This window comes from Phodopus roborovskii, unplaced genomic scaffold (genome assembly GCF_943737965.1).
Source record: "Phodopus roborovskii unplaced genomic scaffold, PHOROB, whole genome shotgun sequence".
Lineage (NCBI taxonomy): Eukaryota > Metazoa > Chordata > Mammalia > Rodentia > Cricetidae > Phodopus > Phodopus roborovskii.
The window spans coordinates 4,424,382-4,440,145 of NW_026125264.1; the positions used below are offsets into that span (position 1 = coordinate 4,424,382).

Here is a 15,764-nt window from a genome sequence, read left to right on the forward strand (position 1 = left end):
AGGTCTGATGTCAGAGTCAAGACCAGACTGCTGTTCTGTCCGCCAGAAACTGTGACAAGCAAGCATTAGAACTCAGGCTGACAAGGGAGGACTGAGGGGACAACATCCGGTCTGCCGGCAAAACTGATGTAAAGACATCCAGACGTCTTCGTGCCTTTGGGGATAAACTGCAGGGTCTTTGCACTTGATTCTACAAAATCTGCTTTGATTCTGCTGCTAGGAAGCTGGATTAGTTTTGTGGAGGGGATAAAAGTGGGGTAAAGAACAGCATGTAGGCTCTTGGCAGCATATGTTCATATGCCAAGGAGCAGGCGAGCCTAGAGGAGTGCATGCTGTGCCTCACCAGCAGACTTGACCTAGGACTCACATTGAGCAGGCTTCATAAAGTACAGACAATGAAGCCATTCCAGAGAGTGTGACCTGCTCAGCAGTGGCCCTGTGGTCATGGAGCTGAGGTGGGATTACATTGTTTCTGTCATTGGAGCTGTCCCCTCTTAGCCTTTTCTCAGAAGAGCACCCTGGAGATACAAGGGTAAAAAAGGGTCTTAAATGGTGGGCTTGAGTAGCCGTTCCTAGTGTTTGGCCCCTGGTAACCCACACTCTGGCTTCTTGGACCTTGGCTGTTGCAAGCTATAATAACAGAAAGTGTCCATGGGCTCTTGCACTGTTCTCTGGAGGAAGCATCCAGTCTTTGTTGCAAGAGAGGTCTCCATTGGGCTCTGGGCTGATTCATCTCTCCCTCTCACCAGCTGTACAACATTGCTGCACCATCTCGAAGCTTCCGAGACTTCAAAGTTCAGTTTGTCCCCTTTCACTCAGACCTTGGCTACAGACATAAGTACATCTACAAGAGCCCGGAGCTTCCACGGATACTGAGGTGAGACATTCTCTCTCCTAACCCCTGAGCCTCTCCTGAATAGTGATGGCCTCACAAGTAGCTGTGCAGCAAGTGGCAACCACTGATGCCATTGGAGGTGGCATGTTGCAGGGTCACCATGATTTAAGAGCTCCCACTGACAACACAAAGGCATTACAAAGTCTGTTTCTGGATAATTCTGATTAGATGGGGCATATGGTCTCCCTGTACACATTGTACAAACCCACATGAACATGTCTGGGGGAGTAGCTAACACACTGTGCACAAGCACTATCCTTACTTACAGACTGCTGTGTGTATAGGAGTGTGTGAACATTCTGAAACCTTTCAGTGTGCATATGCACCATTCCTGGTGTACAAAAGACCTCATATGTACAGGAGTACTCAGACACAGCTTCCTGAAGGGAGGCCATGTTTCTGGCTATGGAGCACTAATCATACTCTTGGACAGAATGTAGGCTGCAGCCCAGAAAGCCAAGGGCCCCATCTAGCCTGGGCCCAGAACCCAAGTGTGAGTGGGGGGTAACAAGGAGCAAGAGTTTCAAAGGACTCCCATGCGTGCCTATCCTCCATGCTTCTATGATTTCCCCATATCATCACCAAGCTCCTTGTCAGGTACCCAGGTTCCCCACATCATCATTAAGAGCAGCCCTGATCACAAGTCTAACCTTCCCTGTACACAGGACAAGGTACATACTTGGGCTGCTGTGTAGCATGTGACCCAGAGCACTGTTGTTGCTGAGAGTGACAGTTCTGCTTGTGCTGGTAGGCTTGAGTGGTTTAGAGGCCACTTCTAACCTGCAAATAAAACTGCTTCTAAATCGTCTCCCAAGGAGCAATGTCCTGTGTAAAATTATAGTCCATTCTCTGGCTCCTTTGAGAGTTTCCAAGGCAAAGCTACATTATAGTAAAGGATTCCTTGTCTTTGGGGACAGGGAGCTGAATAAATTGGGTTTGGGATTGACATCTTTCCCCTCATTATAAAAGGGAATATGGCAGAAAATTCCAATTGAATATGGAGCCCCAAAGCCTAACTTTGTCTTTACTTCCCCGCACTGGGATTTGACCTGGGAGCTGAGCTGCAGTGCCCGTCTGCCTCTTTCTTGTCAAGAGCCTCCTGCCCCAGGCTCGTTGCTGCCTCTACCACCAAAGACAGCCACTTGAGGAATGTGCGGAGTGGGATCTTAGCGCTAAGCACAGTTTGGCTCATGCACTTGTCCTCTTTTTGGTCTAGGGAATTCCTAGGGAAGTCGGAACTGGAACGCCAGCACTGAGACTGGCCCGTGAAGGAGCATGAAGACCCACCTTCCTTCCCTTCTCCCCTGGCCAGCAGTCTGGCACCCAGTAGCCCAGGGTGCCACCACCTGTGGTGCTCAGGAGCCCAGTGCGTACCTAGAAAGAGGACTCGGACACAGTGGGCAGAGGCTCTGCAGATGTGGATCTGTGAGGAAAACACGGTGGCAGGCAGGCAGCCTCCTGAGCCTCTGGTGGCCACCCTACCTGAGCTCTCTTTGGGAATGTTTACTGACAGCAAGTGGACCCCATATGCCTTGTGCTTGGGCATGGCAAACCTGGGAGGGGCCCAGGAATGCAGGACCACTCCAGGTTTTCTGGCACCACCACTTAAAATATGGGGAAATGGTTCTTTCTGCCCTCCCTGGCGTACGAAGAATGGACTCTTAAGTGGTTCGGTTTGTCCCCTTCAGCTTGTGTACCTGCTTGCCTTCCTCAGCTGACCCTGCCTCTCATGGCATCTGCTTACCCACAGTAAGGGGCACCTGGTTCTGCACTTCCTTCCATTCTGCCCACCTGTCTGTCATCTAACCTGGCTGTAGACTGAGCATTTATTTAAGAATAAAATCTTGGTGGTGGTCTATTTCTTGTTTTCTCTACAAAGTAGGAATCATTGTTGCCTCCTCTTCTGCACCAGGCACGATCCCCACAGGAAGTACAGGGCTTCTCCTAATGCCCGGGCACTGAGGTCTACCCTGATTGGAGGCATCTTTTCCGTATCTGCTAGGTAGCCTCTTCTAAAGGCAGTCCTAGACAGACTGCACCACCACACTGTGTGAGCATCGCCACCAACACACAAGCACTGCTCTTCCAGAGGTTATGAGCAGCACAACCAGGACTGAGAAATGTACCAGACACATTTCACCAGGTTGTCTTGATCTGTTTTGTTCAAACAGCCTGACTTGAAGCTACACACCTAGAGACCAAGCAGGGCTGAGAGTGTCAGAGCACAGAGCTTAGCAAGAACTGGCATGAGGAGCAGCCACAGGGGCTGTGGTCCTGAACATGCAGCTGAGTACAAGTGGCTATATCACCTGCATCCTCTGGATACAAGATCCTCTGGGTGCGTGTGAGCCCATGGAGGAGCCAGCCTTTCCTGATGGTAGACTTTCCCCAGGTCCTTAAACTATAGAACTTTACATCTCAAAGCACCAGTGCTGGGAGAGCTTGACCATCTGCCTGTTTTCCAAAGTCAGAGGCACAGCATTAGCAGGTGTGGGCTTAGCTGGAGGACCCATGCCTGGATCCTTAGTCTCACCCATTCCAAAGCACCACAGAGCTCCCTGAGAGATTCTCAAGACACGGGAAACAAACCTTCTCTACAACACTCAAGGACCAGGGATTTAGCGTTACTAAAGCGGGCCTGAGACAAGAACACCAAGCTTCCTTCTCTTTGCCTTTAACTGGGCATACCCATCTTGTGTTACCTGTCTTGTATTCACTGTCAACAGGGCAGGGCCATCAAGGAACCCTTGGCTTCCTTGCATAAGTGGTCTATGCCAGCATCCTGGGCCTCATCACCAAGGATCAACTATAGCCTGTTTTGTGTGGTGCCTGCCCTTATGGGAGTTACCCAAACACAGATACACATTGACCAACCATGGGCATAGAAGTTTTAATCCATTTCTCATACAAGGAGGTAACAGCAAGTAGTAGAGTGATGGTCACGTATCATGGCTTCAGGGACCTCATGCATAAGGCCACCACACAGGGCAGCAGATGACCAGCCCTAGAATCTGCTCACCCCATAAGCTATCACAGTGGCTCCGGTGACTTGAATACTGAAAGCAGACACTTCCCAGCAAATGCTGCTGGAGTGAGGGGAGGGACAGGGTCCCCTACCCACCCCTGCCCACCCCCAGCCAGTTATAGCAATGCAAGGTGACAGAAGCCTCTGGAAGGAGAGTCCCACGTAGTTTCTCTGGCAATCCACTCTCTTTGGGGCAGCACTTAATGCAGGTTCTGCCCTCAGGGAGGAGCACGGCTTTTGGAGTAAGGGGATGGGAGTGTTCACCCTCTCGTCCTCACTAGGCTGCTGCAGCAGAGTGGAAACTGGGCTGCTTTGGGCCCATGGACCCTCTTTCCAGACCTGGCTGGTGGAAATGGAGGCAGCATAGTGCCTGGTCTCTGTGCAGACAACAGGAAATGCACCCCAGGATGTGGACAGAAGTGTTAGGGGGACCCTACTGCAGGACAAGACGCTGACTCCACCAAAATATCCCTAAAGTAGCCAACTCTTGACACCAGACTGAGCTAGTAAAATGTTTACTTGCTAAAAAAGAAAGGCTTTAGCTAGTTTCAATTCCTCATGAAGTGTTATTTCCTGTTGGAAAAGTAGAACACCAACCCAACTCTATAAAATTACCAGTCTTTAACCAAGGCCTCAGATATGGGGTAAAGGTCCCTCTTCAGTGCTCCTTTCCTGAAGTCCTGGATTCTACATGACATCCACATGGTTCCACAGACAGCTACAGAGGCATGGCCTATATGGGTCAACAACTCATATCCCCAATACAGCCAGGGGCAGAGGACAGAGAGCTGTGAGCTTGAAACCTGAAGAAATGATTCTACCCAGCAGGACCATGGAGGCCACATACTGGGCTTGGCCTTACCCTACAGCTAGTGACCTCAGTCCTAGTAAAACACAGAAATACAGGCTTCATCACAGATCCCTATTCAGACTCCCAATCTAAAGGTTCAAAACTAAAGCCTTAAGCTCACTCAGTTAGCTATGTGCAGGGTTTCAGGGATTTAGCTCCATTCCCTGCTCACCCTCTGCAGGGGACCATCTCTGCCCATCTGTGCTGTGAACTCTGCAAGAGTTCTTTTGCGAGAAACCAGGAGGATGCCACACATTCCTTTATCCCCTCCTGGAAACATAGTGCATCGGATCGCAGGGACCAGTAGTTGCTTGTAGTGCTTGAGGACTGGTACAGGCACAGAGTCAGCCAAACAAGCCACCGGTCTCACTGTGTGGTGGGGTAATTAGTCCTTGGGGAGGTTGGGGGGTGGGATCTGCAGGTCGGAGGGCTCTACGCCCCAGATCTCCCTTGCGTACTCAGTGATGGTGCGGTCACTGGAGAACTTGCCAGAGCAGGCAATATTCTTGATCACCTTCTTGGTCCACTCCTTGGAATTCTGTCAGAGGAAGAGGACATGATTAACCTTTGGCAGAGATAAGGTGCCCTAAGAAAGTCCAAGCTTCTGGAACATGAGGACTGTTAACAGATGAGCGCTGAGCCTTGGAACAGCCTGGTAGTAGAAGAGACTGCAATCATATGCCCAGAGAAAAGGGGTCCTCACTGGCCAGAAGAGTGACATTAGATGTAAGGTACCAGAAGCTTAAGACAGGGTCACTGTCCTGTCCTCAAAAGGCTCCTAGGCATGGCCCACAACATTAAGCAGGGAGCACAGCCCTAGGCAACTAAATGTCCTAAAATGACTGCTCTCTTCTAAAACTTCAGTCCCATTACAACTTCCCCTGTACTTCAAACTCCTAGACTATATACAGCCTCCAGACTTCAATGGAAGAGGCCTCCTAGGAGGGGCTTAACTCCTGTGGCCAGCCCCCTGGATGCTGTTTTCAAGCCCCTCATTCTAGTCTCAGCTGTGAGGGGAGGTTCCCCCCATGACACCTAATGATAGGACAGCTGACCCTGAGGCAGGCTGGATATACTGATAACAAGGCACCCCACCAACAGGTCCACACCGACCCATCCAGCCACATCCTCCCCATCCTGATGGCCCACAAGCCTTACCCGGTATAGATGGTCCACCTGGGCCTGGCACTGTATGTAGGCTTCATAGTCTGCAAACACCTTAAACCTGAAACCGTAATAATAGGTTGGGTCAGGGTAGCAGGTGCAGTGGGTGAGAAACCCTGCCCGGAACATCCTGCAGTATTTCCCAGAGGACAGTCTCCCAGTCAGATCAGGAATGGCCCAGGCCATGCCTTTCATATCCTCCCAGCTACTGGGGGGCCTAGGTAGAGACTATCCTGCTTGTGGGTGCCAGGATGCACCAGGTCTACACGGTCCACAGGCTTCTCTGGAAATCCTTATGTCCTGGGGGTACTTTTTTGAAAGTCTGGCTTCAACCCAATGTTTCTTTTAAGAAAATTATCGTTTCCAAAACAGGTGTTAGACATATACATGCCCAGAGGCAACTGGAGACCCAGAGCAGCAAGCCCATGGTGCATTTTATTTTACTATCAAATTTGAAGCATGGTTCACTATTTAAAAAGTCCCTCCTTCATCATGGGCCTCAACAGGGTCTCACTTTATGCTGGACACATGGAGCCATGTGTGGAGCCATGATCTAGTCTGATTGCAGCCAATGCCTTGCACAGTCTTCAGAGAACAAAGACAGGCTAACCACAGGCAACTAAAAGTGGAGAAGTTAAATCTGGATTAAACTTTTACCAGAAGGATAAGCACTCCCCTGAGGCACCAATGTCTTTGCAGACTTGCCTTGTAGCTAAGCTGGTTGTAATTATACCAGGTATAAACGATGTATCTCAACAAAGTACTGAGTACATTGAAAGTTTGCGATGCAGCAAGTTGATTCCATTTTAACAAGGGAATGTCCTTGTAGACTAATACTTGCCATGGAGCCATACCCTCCCTGCCACCACTCTGCAAGTTCTAGGCTGTCTTGCCTAGAACACACTCTTGAGCACACTCCCAGGGATATAGCTCCCTGTTCAGACATGGTGGTGCTGCTGGCCACCACCCATGACCCAGGGTCCCTGAGACACCACTAGAGGCCACTGTAGACTGTGGTTTGGCTGTGACTGGCTGGGGTAAGGTCTAGTTTGAGGTGCAGATAGGAGATCATAAAAATTCAGGCAGGTCTTACATTCCTCATAACATGAAATAGCTCATCAGGTGAATCCAGCTGTCTCAATGGTGGCGAGTGGGTGGCCAACCTGGAAAGCCAAAGTAATAGGATTTGTGTCCTACCTGTCATGGTACATCAGCATGTTGACCACATCCTTGAAGCAGTCTGGATCTTTGGGAGAAAAGAAGCCACTGCTGATCTGATCCACAGCCTGTCTCAGCTCAGGCAGGCGGTCATAAAAGTCTCTGGCATTGTACCTAGGGGAGAGAAGCTCACTTAGCAACCGGCAAGCAGCCTCAAAAACAGGTGGTGGTGGGACCAGCTTATGCTTGACACAGCCTCTACCCCATGGCAACCCTCCGTTGTGGTGGAGGGCATCAGCTACTGACTACATGTGGTTCCCTTAAGAGGCAGCTGGCTAGACAAAAATCAATCCCTGCCTCCTTCGCTGTTCACAGAAATGTTACCACTATTACACACAAGCCTCCAGCAACAGCCCACCTGAAAAAAACCAAAGAACACTAAGAGATATTATGCCTAAGAGGGTCACTGGCTGGACTGTAGAATGAAGGAATAAGGCCACACAAAATGACATAAAGCTATCTGTGACTGACCAAGAAGCCCAAGAGGACAGTGAGGGACATGCAGAGCTGAGAGAGAAACCAAAACACCCTGCACCAACACATGAGCTCTCAGGATGACAAAGACAGATGGATCTTAGTTACACGCCCCCCCTCCCCCCAGGAGCTTTGAAAAACAGTTAGACTACACTGCCTTTTAGTTTCAAAGTCCAGGGTTCCTCATTAATGTCAAGGCCAGGGAAAGCAGCTGTTTTCACATTAGAAATGGGGACACATGATGACCACAGCCACCAAGGGCAGGAAAGGGCAGTGCAACATGGACTTTAATGACAATGTGTCACTGAGAGGCTGCCCCACCCTCAGGAAGATGTAAAACAGTGGGAAGCTGGAAGAGTGGGAGACAGAAGCTCTGCACTGTTTGCGAGTTTCTGCATTCCATTTCAAAATGGAAATGTCTGGGGACTGTGTCCAGCCCTGTCCTGAGTGGTGTGTCCCTCTAGTAGGAGACCTGTAGCCAGGGCTTCCGCTTGTCATGGGGACGTGAAGGGGCTGCCAGATTCCTCTCGCAGCAGCCTCCTTGGGATCTCATGTTTTGTGCTTAAGAATGGACTCAATGGGCACTCAGTCCCAGACCCTTCCTTGCTTCAGCTTCCTACCAGCCACCTTTCAGTCCCCACCCCAAAGCTGCCACATGCCCAACAGCAAGGGAATGGACACATACCCTTTCTGGTCCAGGGCCTCGACGTCCTCCACCCGCATACCAAAGATGAATAGGTTCTCCTCCCCGGCCTCCTCCGCCATCTCCACATTGGCACCGTCCATGGTGCCAATGGTGAGGGCCCCATTGAGCATGAATTTCATGTTGCCCGTGCCTGAGGCTTCAGTGCCCGCAGTGGAGATCTGCTGTGACAGGTCAGCGGCTGGAATCACTGCAGGGAGATAGGGACAGATACAGACAAGATGGCAGCTCAGTCCAGGAGGTAGCCTGTCTCCATGGAGTGTGATCCTAGGTAGGAATCATAGTCCTGAAGACATTGAGCTCACTGCCAAACAAGGAGCCTGACCCCAAAGCGGCCACCGGAATTTTCAAGACGCCTCCCTCCCCTGGACTAGGTTAGCTAGGACAGAAGGTCTAAGATGGAGACCCTAAAGGAGAATCCCCACAGCGGCATGGGATTTTTGTTCTGACATTTTCCTTACTTTTAACTTTTAAAAATTCTGTATGTGTGCTTTTCCTATGCATGTTTATATATTTCATGTGTGCCTGGTGCCCGTAGAAGCCTGAGGGCTTTGGGTCCCCTGAACTAGAGTTACAGATGGCCGTGAACCATGAAAGTTGGATCCTTTGCAAATACAGGCAATGCTCTCAACTGCTGAGCCATCGACAGCCAGTTCTGGGTCCAGGTTTACTGACATTGCAGATACTTCTTCCTCTTGACACTGATACTTTATTCAATTAGAACACACTCCTGATTAGCCTGAGAAGGGCTTAGATCCTGCAGAACCAGATGGTGGGAAGGCTGGGTCTAAGCTTGAGGTTGATGGTATGGGGAGTTAATTCATGTGTACAGGGGCCCATGCAGGCAACCAAATACCACACCCTCTTCCTTCCACATTCAGGCTTCTTGCACTTATAAGGTAGCAGGCTAAGAGTGATATCCTTGGGGCTGGGTCAGTGCCCCAGGTCCTAACCTAGCTGGACACCTCATCTCAGCATCTACAGCTAAAGCCAGAGCTTCCATTGCTACCTGATGGCAGTCACTCAATTCAGGAAAAACCCAGGGTCAGGCATCTACAGCCCCCAGTCCAGCTGACAACAGCTGTATGTTTCCTACCAAGTCCAAGGAGCTAGAGAAAAAGTGAGGGCAGACCCTACCTGAACACCTGTGGCCAATTCTGTAGATGAGCTGGTCTCAAAAATAAAGATGGACAGAGTTCCAGGCAACAGAAAGGGCACAAGATGCTTAGGTGGTAAGTCCCACCAGGGTTCCCACCTGGGTGAAGCCCAGTTCCTGGAACCCACGAAGGGACCTCAAGCATCAAGTGCTGATAGAGGCAGCAACAGCTGGATAAAGGACCAGACCTTGGAGTAGTCTGAGCTCACAGGGAAGCGAGCACATTAGGCAGCTACCATCTGGAAAGAACTATTTAACTGGACATGCAGGCATCTGACCCCAGTGGCAGAAAGGAAACGGGAAGCCCAGGCTCAGGCTCCTCGACATCCATCTGATTGAAAAACATGTTTGCCACCAAGAAAGACCTACCTAGGTCAGTGAGCACCCTCATGTCTCAGGAGAGGTCCCCAGTAACAGCCTAAGTGGAACAGCACCAGACCAAACTCTTCAGATAAGCTCTGAGGTGCCCTTGGCGCTGACACACAACAATGAACAGAGTGCCCCACAGGGAGAGGGACATGGTGAGGACAGGGCTAGTGTCAGGGAAAGTAACGGGAGGTTGCAGGAGCTGGTGGAGGTGAGCAGGGGAGGAGGAGAGGACAGGTAGAAGGTTCTCGGAGGTCAGGGGAGTCATAGTCTACTGGCAAAAGAGACCCAAGAGCAGCTGACAGGAGAGGAAGGAGGAGGGAAAAGAGGAAGGAGAGGAAGAGGAGCAGTGGGAGGAGACACTGAGATCCAGACAGGCATGAAGGGATCCAGATGGCAAGAACGAACAGTAGGAACTAATGACGTGCAAAGGTCCTCAGACACTCATGACACACAGTGTTCCCCTGGCAGGACCTCTGTGTCCACACCAGAAGCTGACTGAAGTGGAGAACAGTCCCAGTCAGCACAGCCAACCCCAAACTCAGCTCCAAGCAGAAGCCAGGAGTTCAGAGCTACCTTTTTCAGCTAAGGACACTCGGTAGTTCTCCAAGAATATCACTTTGAGCCTGTCACCCACAACTGGATCATGATTGACAACATCTCCAATGGATGTGACCAGCTTGATGATCATCTTAGCCATGTGGTAACCAGGAGCTGCCTGGAAGAGGAAAGAAAGGTTGAGGTGTTAGCACAAACACCGGGATCAGGTTCCAGGGTTCACGGAGCATTTGGTAGCATTGCTAACTCCTGGCTGTGTAAGACAGGGGCTTATGAGCCATGGAGACCTGTGCTGGACTGGCCAGTAGACTGCAGACCATGGAGGTCACACCTGCAGTGGCCCTGCTGGTGTTGGAGAAAGGGAAGAGCTTGCCTTTGCTCAAGTGTCTTGGCTTCTGCTCACTTCACAGTGATGCTGAGAATCTAAACCATCTTGTGGTTATAGAGAGCATCTATGTGCAGATGGACAGTAAATACAGAATAAAGTATATTATTTGGACTCCATTCTGCAGTGGTGAGAAGGATGTTCTGTACTCCTTTCTCCTTTTCTTTAAGTTTAGTCATTTTAATACTTGAACAAAACTTTCCTAAAAGTCCACATTGCTTTGGACTGTAGATACTAAAGTACTAACAAAGCAGTATGCCATCCAAATTTGCTTCCAAAATACCAGGTGCTAGGTGTGGACAGAGACCAAACAGGTGAGCCTGACCCTCCAGATCCTAATCCCAGAGGAGAGGATGTCTTGTGGCCAAGGGCAGCACCCGTGTCTCTCACTGCAGCCACGGAATGCCAGAAACAGCAGGAATGCCATCGTGGCCGTGAGAGACTGTCCCAGGGCAGTCTCTCAAAAAGAAACTGTACCCCAACAGCTCATATCCTCTGACAAGACCCGGCTACCAGCTGAGTACAAGGAAGTGGCAAACACGTCTGCTATCCCTGGAATGTGTCACAGTGCATGTGTGGCAGGTGACAGCCACAACCACCATTGCACTGTGAAATCCTGGAGGCAGAGAAAGGATGTGCCGGGGTTGGGATAGGGAGTGGGGTGTGTTCCATATAGCCCCTGGGATCCAGCCCTTGGGGCTGGGGATCCCCTAACTCCTATGAGTGAGGCCAGCAGGCTTGAATCCATCTCCCTCATATTCTATTAATTGTGTAAAAGGCTCCTTGCCTCAGCCTGGCTCCTCATGGTTAGGGGCTACATGTGTAGTGACATCTGCTTTTTGAGTAGGCTGTCAAGAATGTATGTGTTTCCAGGTCCAGCATCAAGACAAGGAGAGAGGAGGGGGTTACCTCACCTTGCCCCCGATCATAACGGTCCTGGGCACAAAAGCCTTGGCTGGATCCTTCTTTATTCCTGGAGGGCAAACAGAAGAGGCAACTTTACCAGATGGTCCCTGCCCAGCTCCCCAGGGTGACCTATCAAGAGGCACATTCATCAGACTGTGTTTTCATCTAGAACATACACAGCTGTGGCTCTAATACCTCCAGGAACCTGTCTCTCAGGGGAACAAGGCCTCTCCTAAGCTCTGCAATTGCATGCCAGGCTGGTGGAGAAGGCTATCCAGGATGATTGATGACAATTTATGAAGTATCCCGAGCTTGAGGAAAGTCACCCATATCATTCCAAAAAAAAAAAAAAAAAAAAAAAGTTAACCCGGGAGCTGTCTGTGGTCACAAGGAGTCAAAGGCCTGTATGAGACAGGCACTGTGTTCTCAAAACCTATTTTCCTTTTTTTTTTTTTTTTTAATTTTTTAAAATTTTTGCTATTTTGCTATTATTACTATGTGCATGTGTGTGAACGTGGGTGTGCACGTGTCACCATCTGCATGTGGAGGTTGGTTCTCTTCTGCAGTCAGGGATAGAATCAGGTTTTCAGGGTTCTGCGGAAATGCTGGGCCTTCTCGCCAGTCCTTAAGACACATTTTAGACACATCATTTTGATGATACTGAGAAAGGAGGGGACCTCGAGACTGTGGTCTGGCATCGTCTGCCCTTGAAGCATGAAAGTCTCCCCGCTGCCTGTGTGTGGCTGTGCATGCTGTCGTTTGGAAATGCCTCCCAAGCCTCCTTTGCCTCCTGTACCAAAGGCCTAGTCGCCAGCATGCACTGCCATGAGGAAGTGATGGACGGAGCCTGGGGAACCTCGTGGAAGGAAGTTAGATCACCAGAGGTGTGGCCTTGAAGGGGACATTGAGAGAGGCCTTCTCCTGTCTCCTGGCTGTCATGAAATGAACAGCCTCTTTGTCCATGTGTTCCCACTGTGCGATATGGTGCCAACACTGGATCAACTGACCAGGGCCTGAAACCCTGAGCCCAACCATGAGCTGGAACAGTCTTCCCTCCTTAGAAGCTGGTTGTCTCAAGTGTTTTGTCACAGAGCATACTTCGTGGCTGGGAGGCTCGCACTTGACACTGTTCTGCAGATATCTAGTCAGAGGGCTGAGCCACAGTGGCCAGTTCAAACCCATCCATCCACACATTTCAATCAGGGGTGACGGAGTCTACAACAAGCATCCCCAGACAGTCGTTCAGTAGCCAAAGCTAAGGAGTGGGGTTCCCTTCGGTTCCATGGGAACAGAACTTCCCACTTCTGGAAATTAGGCAGAGTAACATGAAGAAAAGGTAACAGTAAAAAGGAGGCTGAGCAAGGTGGCCACACCTATCGGCCAGACATTTGAAAGGCTGAGAAAGGATTTTTTTTTTTTTTTTTTTTTTTTTTTTAAAGCCAAGGAGTTCAGGACCAGCCTGGACAACCACATAGCAAGACCCTTCCTCTTAGTTAAAAAGTAAAAAACAACTCCCTCCCGCCAGGACAATTTCACCACAACTACTAAAGTGGACAGCAGACAAACTTCAGATTACTTAGTAACTCCTATCAAGGCCATCAGGGGGTGGAGGACAGCAGGGTCTCAGGAATATTACAGGCCCTGATTTGGGGTGGGCCAGACCTCAGCTGGAATACCCACAAGGCCATGTGTTAAGGAAACATGGCTCAGATCCAGGAGGAAAACCGCCCTGGAAGAGGAATCTCCTACAGCATCCTCCTGGGCACCCAGGCATCCCAGGCTCCAGGAAGAAGTGGCCAGGAGGCTCAAGCACCAAGATACTACAAAGAATAAGTCATTTATATGATCAAGAAAAGCAGAGAGCAGGCTGGAGAGATGGCTCAGTGGTTAAGAGCACTGGCTGCTCTTCCAGATGACCTGAGTTTGGAGCCCACACAGCCTTTCCAAACAAGACAAAACTCATTATCAAATTAAAAAGCTTAGAACAAAAACTAAAGACTAAAATGAACATGAGGCTTGCCTGGGAACTCTACAAAGACCCACTGCACTGAAGTTCAACACACTGTTCCCTGCCCCCACAAAAAACAAAACAAATACACAAACAAACAAAACAACCATGAGCCTCATGAACCAGTCCAACACTGAGCACTGAGAAAACCCAGCTGTGGCTCAAAAGGAACCTCTCTCCCTCCCCCCGCCCCTGACACACACACACACACACACACACACACACACACACACACACACACACACACACACACACACGGCAGGGGTGGAGGATCCAGTCCTGGACCGCCTGGGCTCCTGAGGGGAGGACATCTTGGCAATGGGGACCTGGAACTCACTGTTGTACAGGGTGATGACATGCAGACAGTTAAGCAGCTGTCGCTTGTACTCATGGATCCTCTTCACGTGAACATCAAACATGGAATCAGGGTTGATCTTCACCTTGTAGTCCTTCTCCAGCAGGGCAGAGAACTTCAGCTTGTTTTCCTGAGAAACAAGACGCTGGCTGTATACACACCAGAACTGCCTGTCAGCTCTCCCAAGCCCCACTTCCCACCTGACCCAAGAAGACCCTTGGCTCTCCAGAAACCAGCATGGACAACACTGGGGGCCTAGAGACCAGGGCCAGGGGCAAAGCTGGCATTAGGGGAGAGTAGGGAGTAGGGAGATATGGAGGACAATGAAGAAGGCTGTGCCGGCCACACAAAAATTAAAACTAGGGCCAAGTACAAGTCTGGAGCTATGCAGAGAAAGGAAAACAAAATAAAGGGAACCATAAGCGTGTCCTGCAGGCACAAAAAGCAAGCAAGAGTCCAAGGGAGTGAGGCACCATGGGAGAGAAGTGACTGGGGAGAGGGCCTTGGAAACTGCCCTACCAACTACCATGGACACTCAAGACACAACTTTCTGCTGCCCTAAATGCTGGCACCAACATCCCTGCCAGATGACACCATAGGGGAATTCTGATGAACTGGTGGCCCTGTGACTGGCTGGGGTCGAGTGGAGGCCACAACCTCAGCTCTCCCAGATGAAAATGGAATGTCTCTGGCGCCCAGAGGCTTTCCCACATGTGTGGATGAAGAGCAGAGTGAGGTGAAGGCTCATGTGGCAAGGCTCCATTCACCCACGTGTTAACAGCGTGAAGATAAACGGGTCCTTCTGGAGAGCCGAGGTAGGTCCTGGCCCCGGCTCCTGGGTGCCTACCCAGGTCCCAGGCGGACGGCAGACCTGGGAAGCCTACCTGCTTGATCTTGGCTATGTCTCTGATGAAGGCCTCATCGTCGACCAGTGACAGCAGCTTCTTCAGTTGGCTCAGATCAGTCAGGAAACCTTCCCCGATTCTCTGGGTTAGGAGGACACACGAGTTCTCTTCACCATGCCTGAGCCATCGTGGAGCTTGTCCCTCCATCTCACACCTTTCATCCTACTTTCCCTGGGATCTGTCTGCAAAGCTGGGCCCTCATGCCACCCTCTCTCATGCCCACAGTAGTACAGCCACTAAGACACAACAAACTCACTGGCCTTGCCAGTCCCCACTTTCCAGTATTTCCTGTTTGAGACACCCTATCACAGGTGACAACTCTGGACTAGCAGAACAATTCTTCCTCCCAACTTGCCTTCTCATTAAGGGCCTGCATCCCATTAAGGGCCTTCCTGCTGTCTGCCTCCCACAAGGGCTCTCCCCACCTCTCCCCGCAAGAGGCCTGGTGATGTATGGATACTGCACTGGCTTCCAGACCCCTTGGGGGCCTGAGCACTGTACCAGACTTGTCCCCAGAGAAGCTGCTCCCTGCCCCTAGCCTACAGAGTTGCAGGTGGATCGTATTTCCCAGCCTACAAGGGAGGCCTTAAGTATGCTCAGAAGACCTAACTGCAGCACAAGGTCTGACACATATCAATCAGCATGTGATTAGGGACCTAGGATGCTTGGGGAACAGCTTCTAGTCCTCTTAGGCTGGTGTAGGCCACATCCCAGGCCTTCCCAAAGCCCAGGCTAGCTTTCAAGCTGGCACACAGCCAGAGCCGGACCACTAGGTGTGCAGAGGGGTCTCTACTGC

At 50.5% G+C, this 15,764-nt stretch overlaps 2 protein-coding genes across 2 annotated transcripts in view; one reads left to right on the forward strand and one right to left on the reverse strand.

Moving 5' to 3' along the window:
* The window catches only part of Abhd12 (abhydrolase domain containing 12, lysophospholipase), a 76,418-nt gene extending 73,665 nt beyond the window's left edge, over nt 1-2,753 (forward strand). The window contains exons 12-13 of the mRNA XM_051193977.1: nt 750-877; nt 2,112-2,753. Coding sequence (XP_051049934.1) covers nt 750-877; nt 2,112-2,151 — 168 coding nt within the window. The 3' untranslated portion in view covers nt 2,152-2,753. The remainder of the gene's footprint in view (nt 1-749; nt 878-2,111) is intronic.
* A 1,003-nt stretch (nt 2,754-3,756) lies between these two features.
* The window catches only part of Pygb (glycogen phosphorylase B), a 50,095-nt gene continuing 38,087 nt past the window's right edge, over nt 3,757-15,764 (reverse strand). Inside the window, exons 13-20 of the mRNA XM_051193965.1 lie at nt 14,948-15,049; nt 14,046-14,193; nt 11,709-11,767; nt 10,428-10,569; nt 8,312-8,519; nt 7,132-7,266; nt 5,929-5,995; nt 3,757-5,308 (exon numbers count right to left, since the gene is read on the reverse strand). Coding sequence (XP_051049922.1) covers nt 5,156-5,308; nt 5,929-5,995; nt 7,132-7,266; nt 8,312-8,519; nt 10,428-10,569; nt 11,709-11,767; nt 14,046-14,193; nt 14,948-15,049 — 1,014 coding nt within the window. The 3' untranslated portion in view covers nt 3,757-5,155. The remainder of the gene's footprint in view (nt 5,309-5,928; nt 5,996-7,131; nt 7,267-8,311; nt 8,520-10,427; nt 10,570-11,708; nt 11,768-14,045; nt 14,194-14,947; nt 15,050-15,764) is intronic.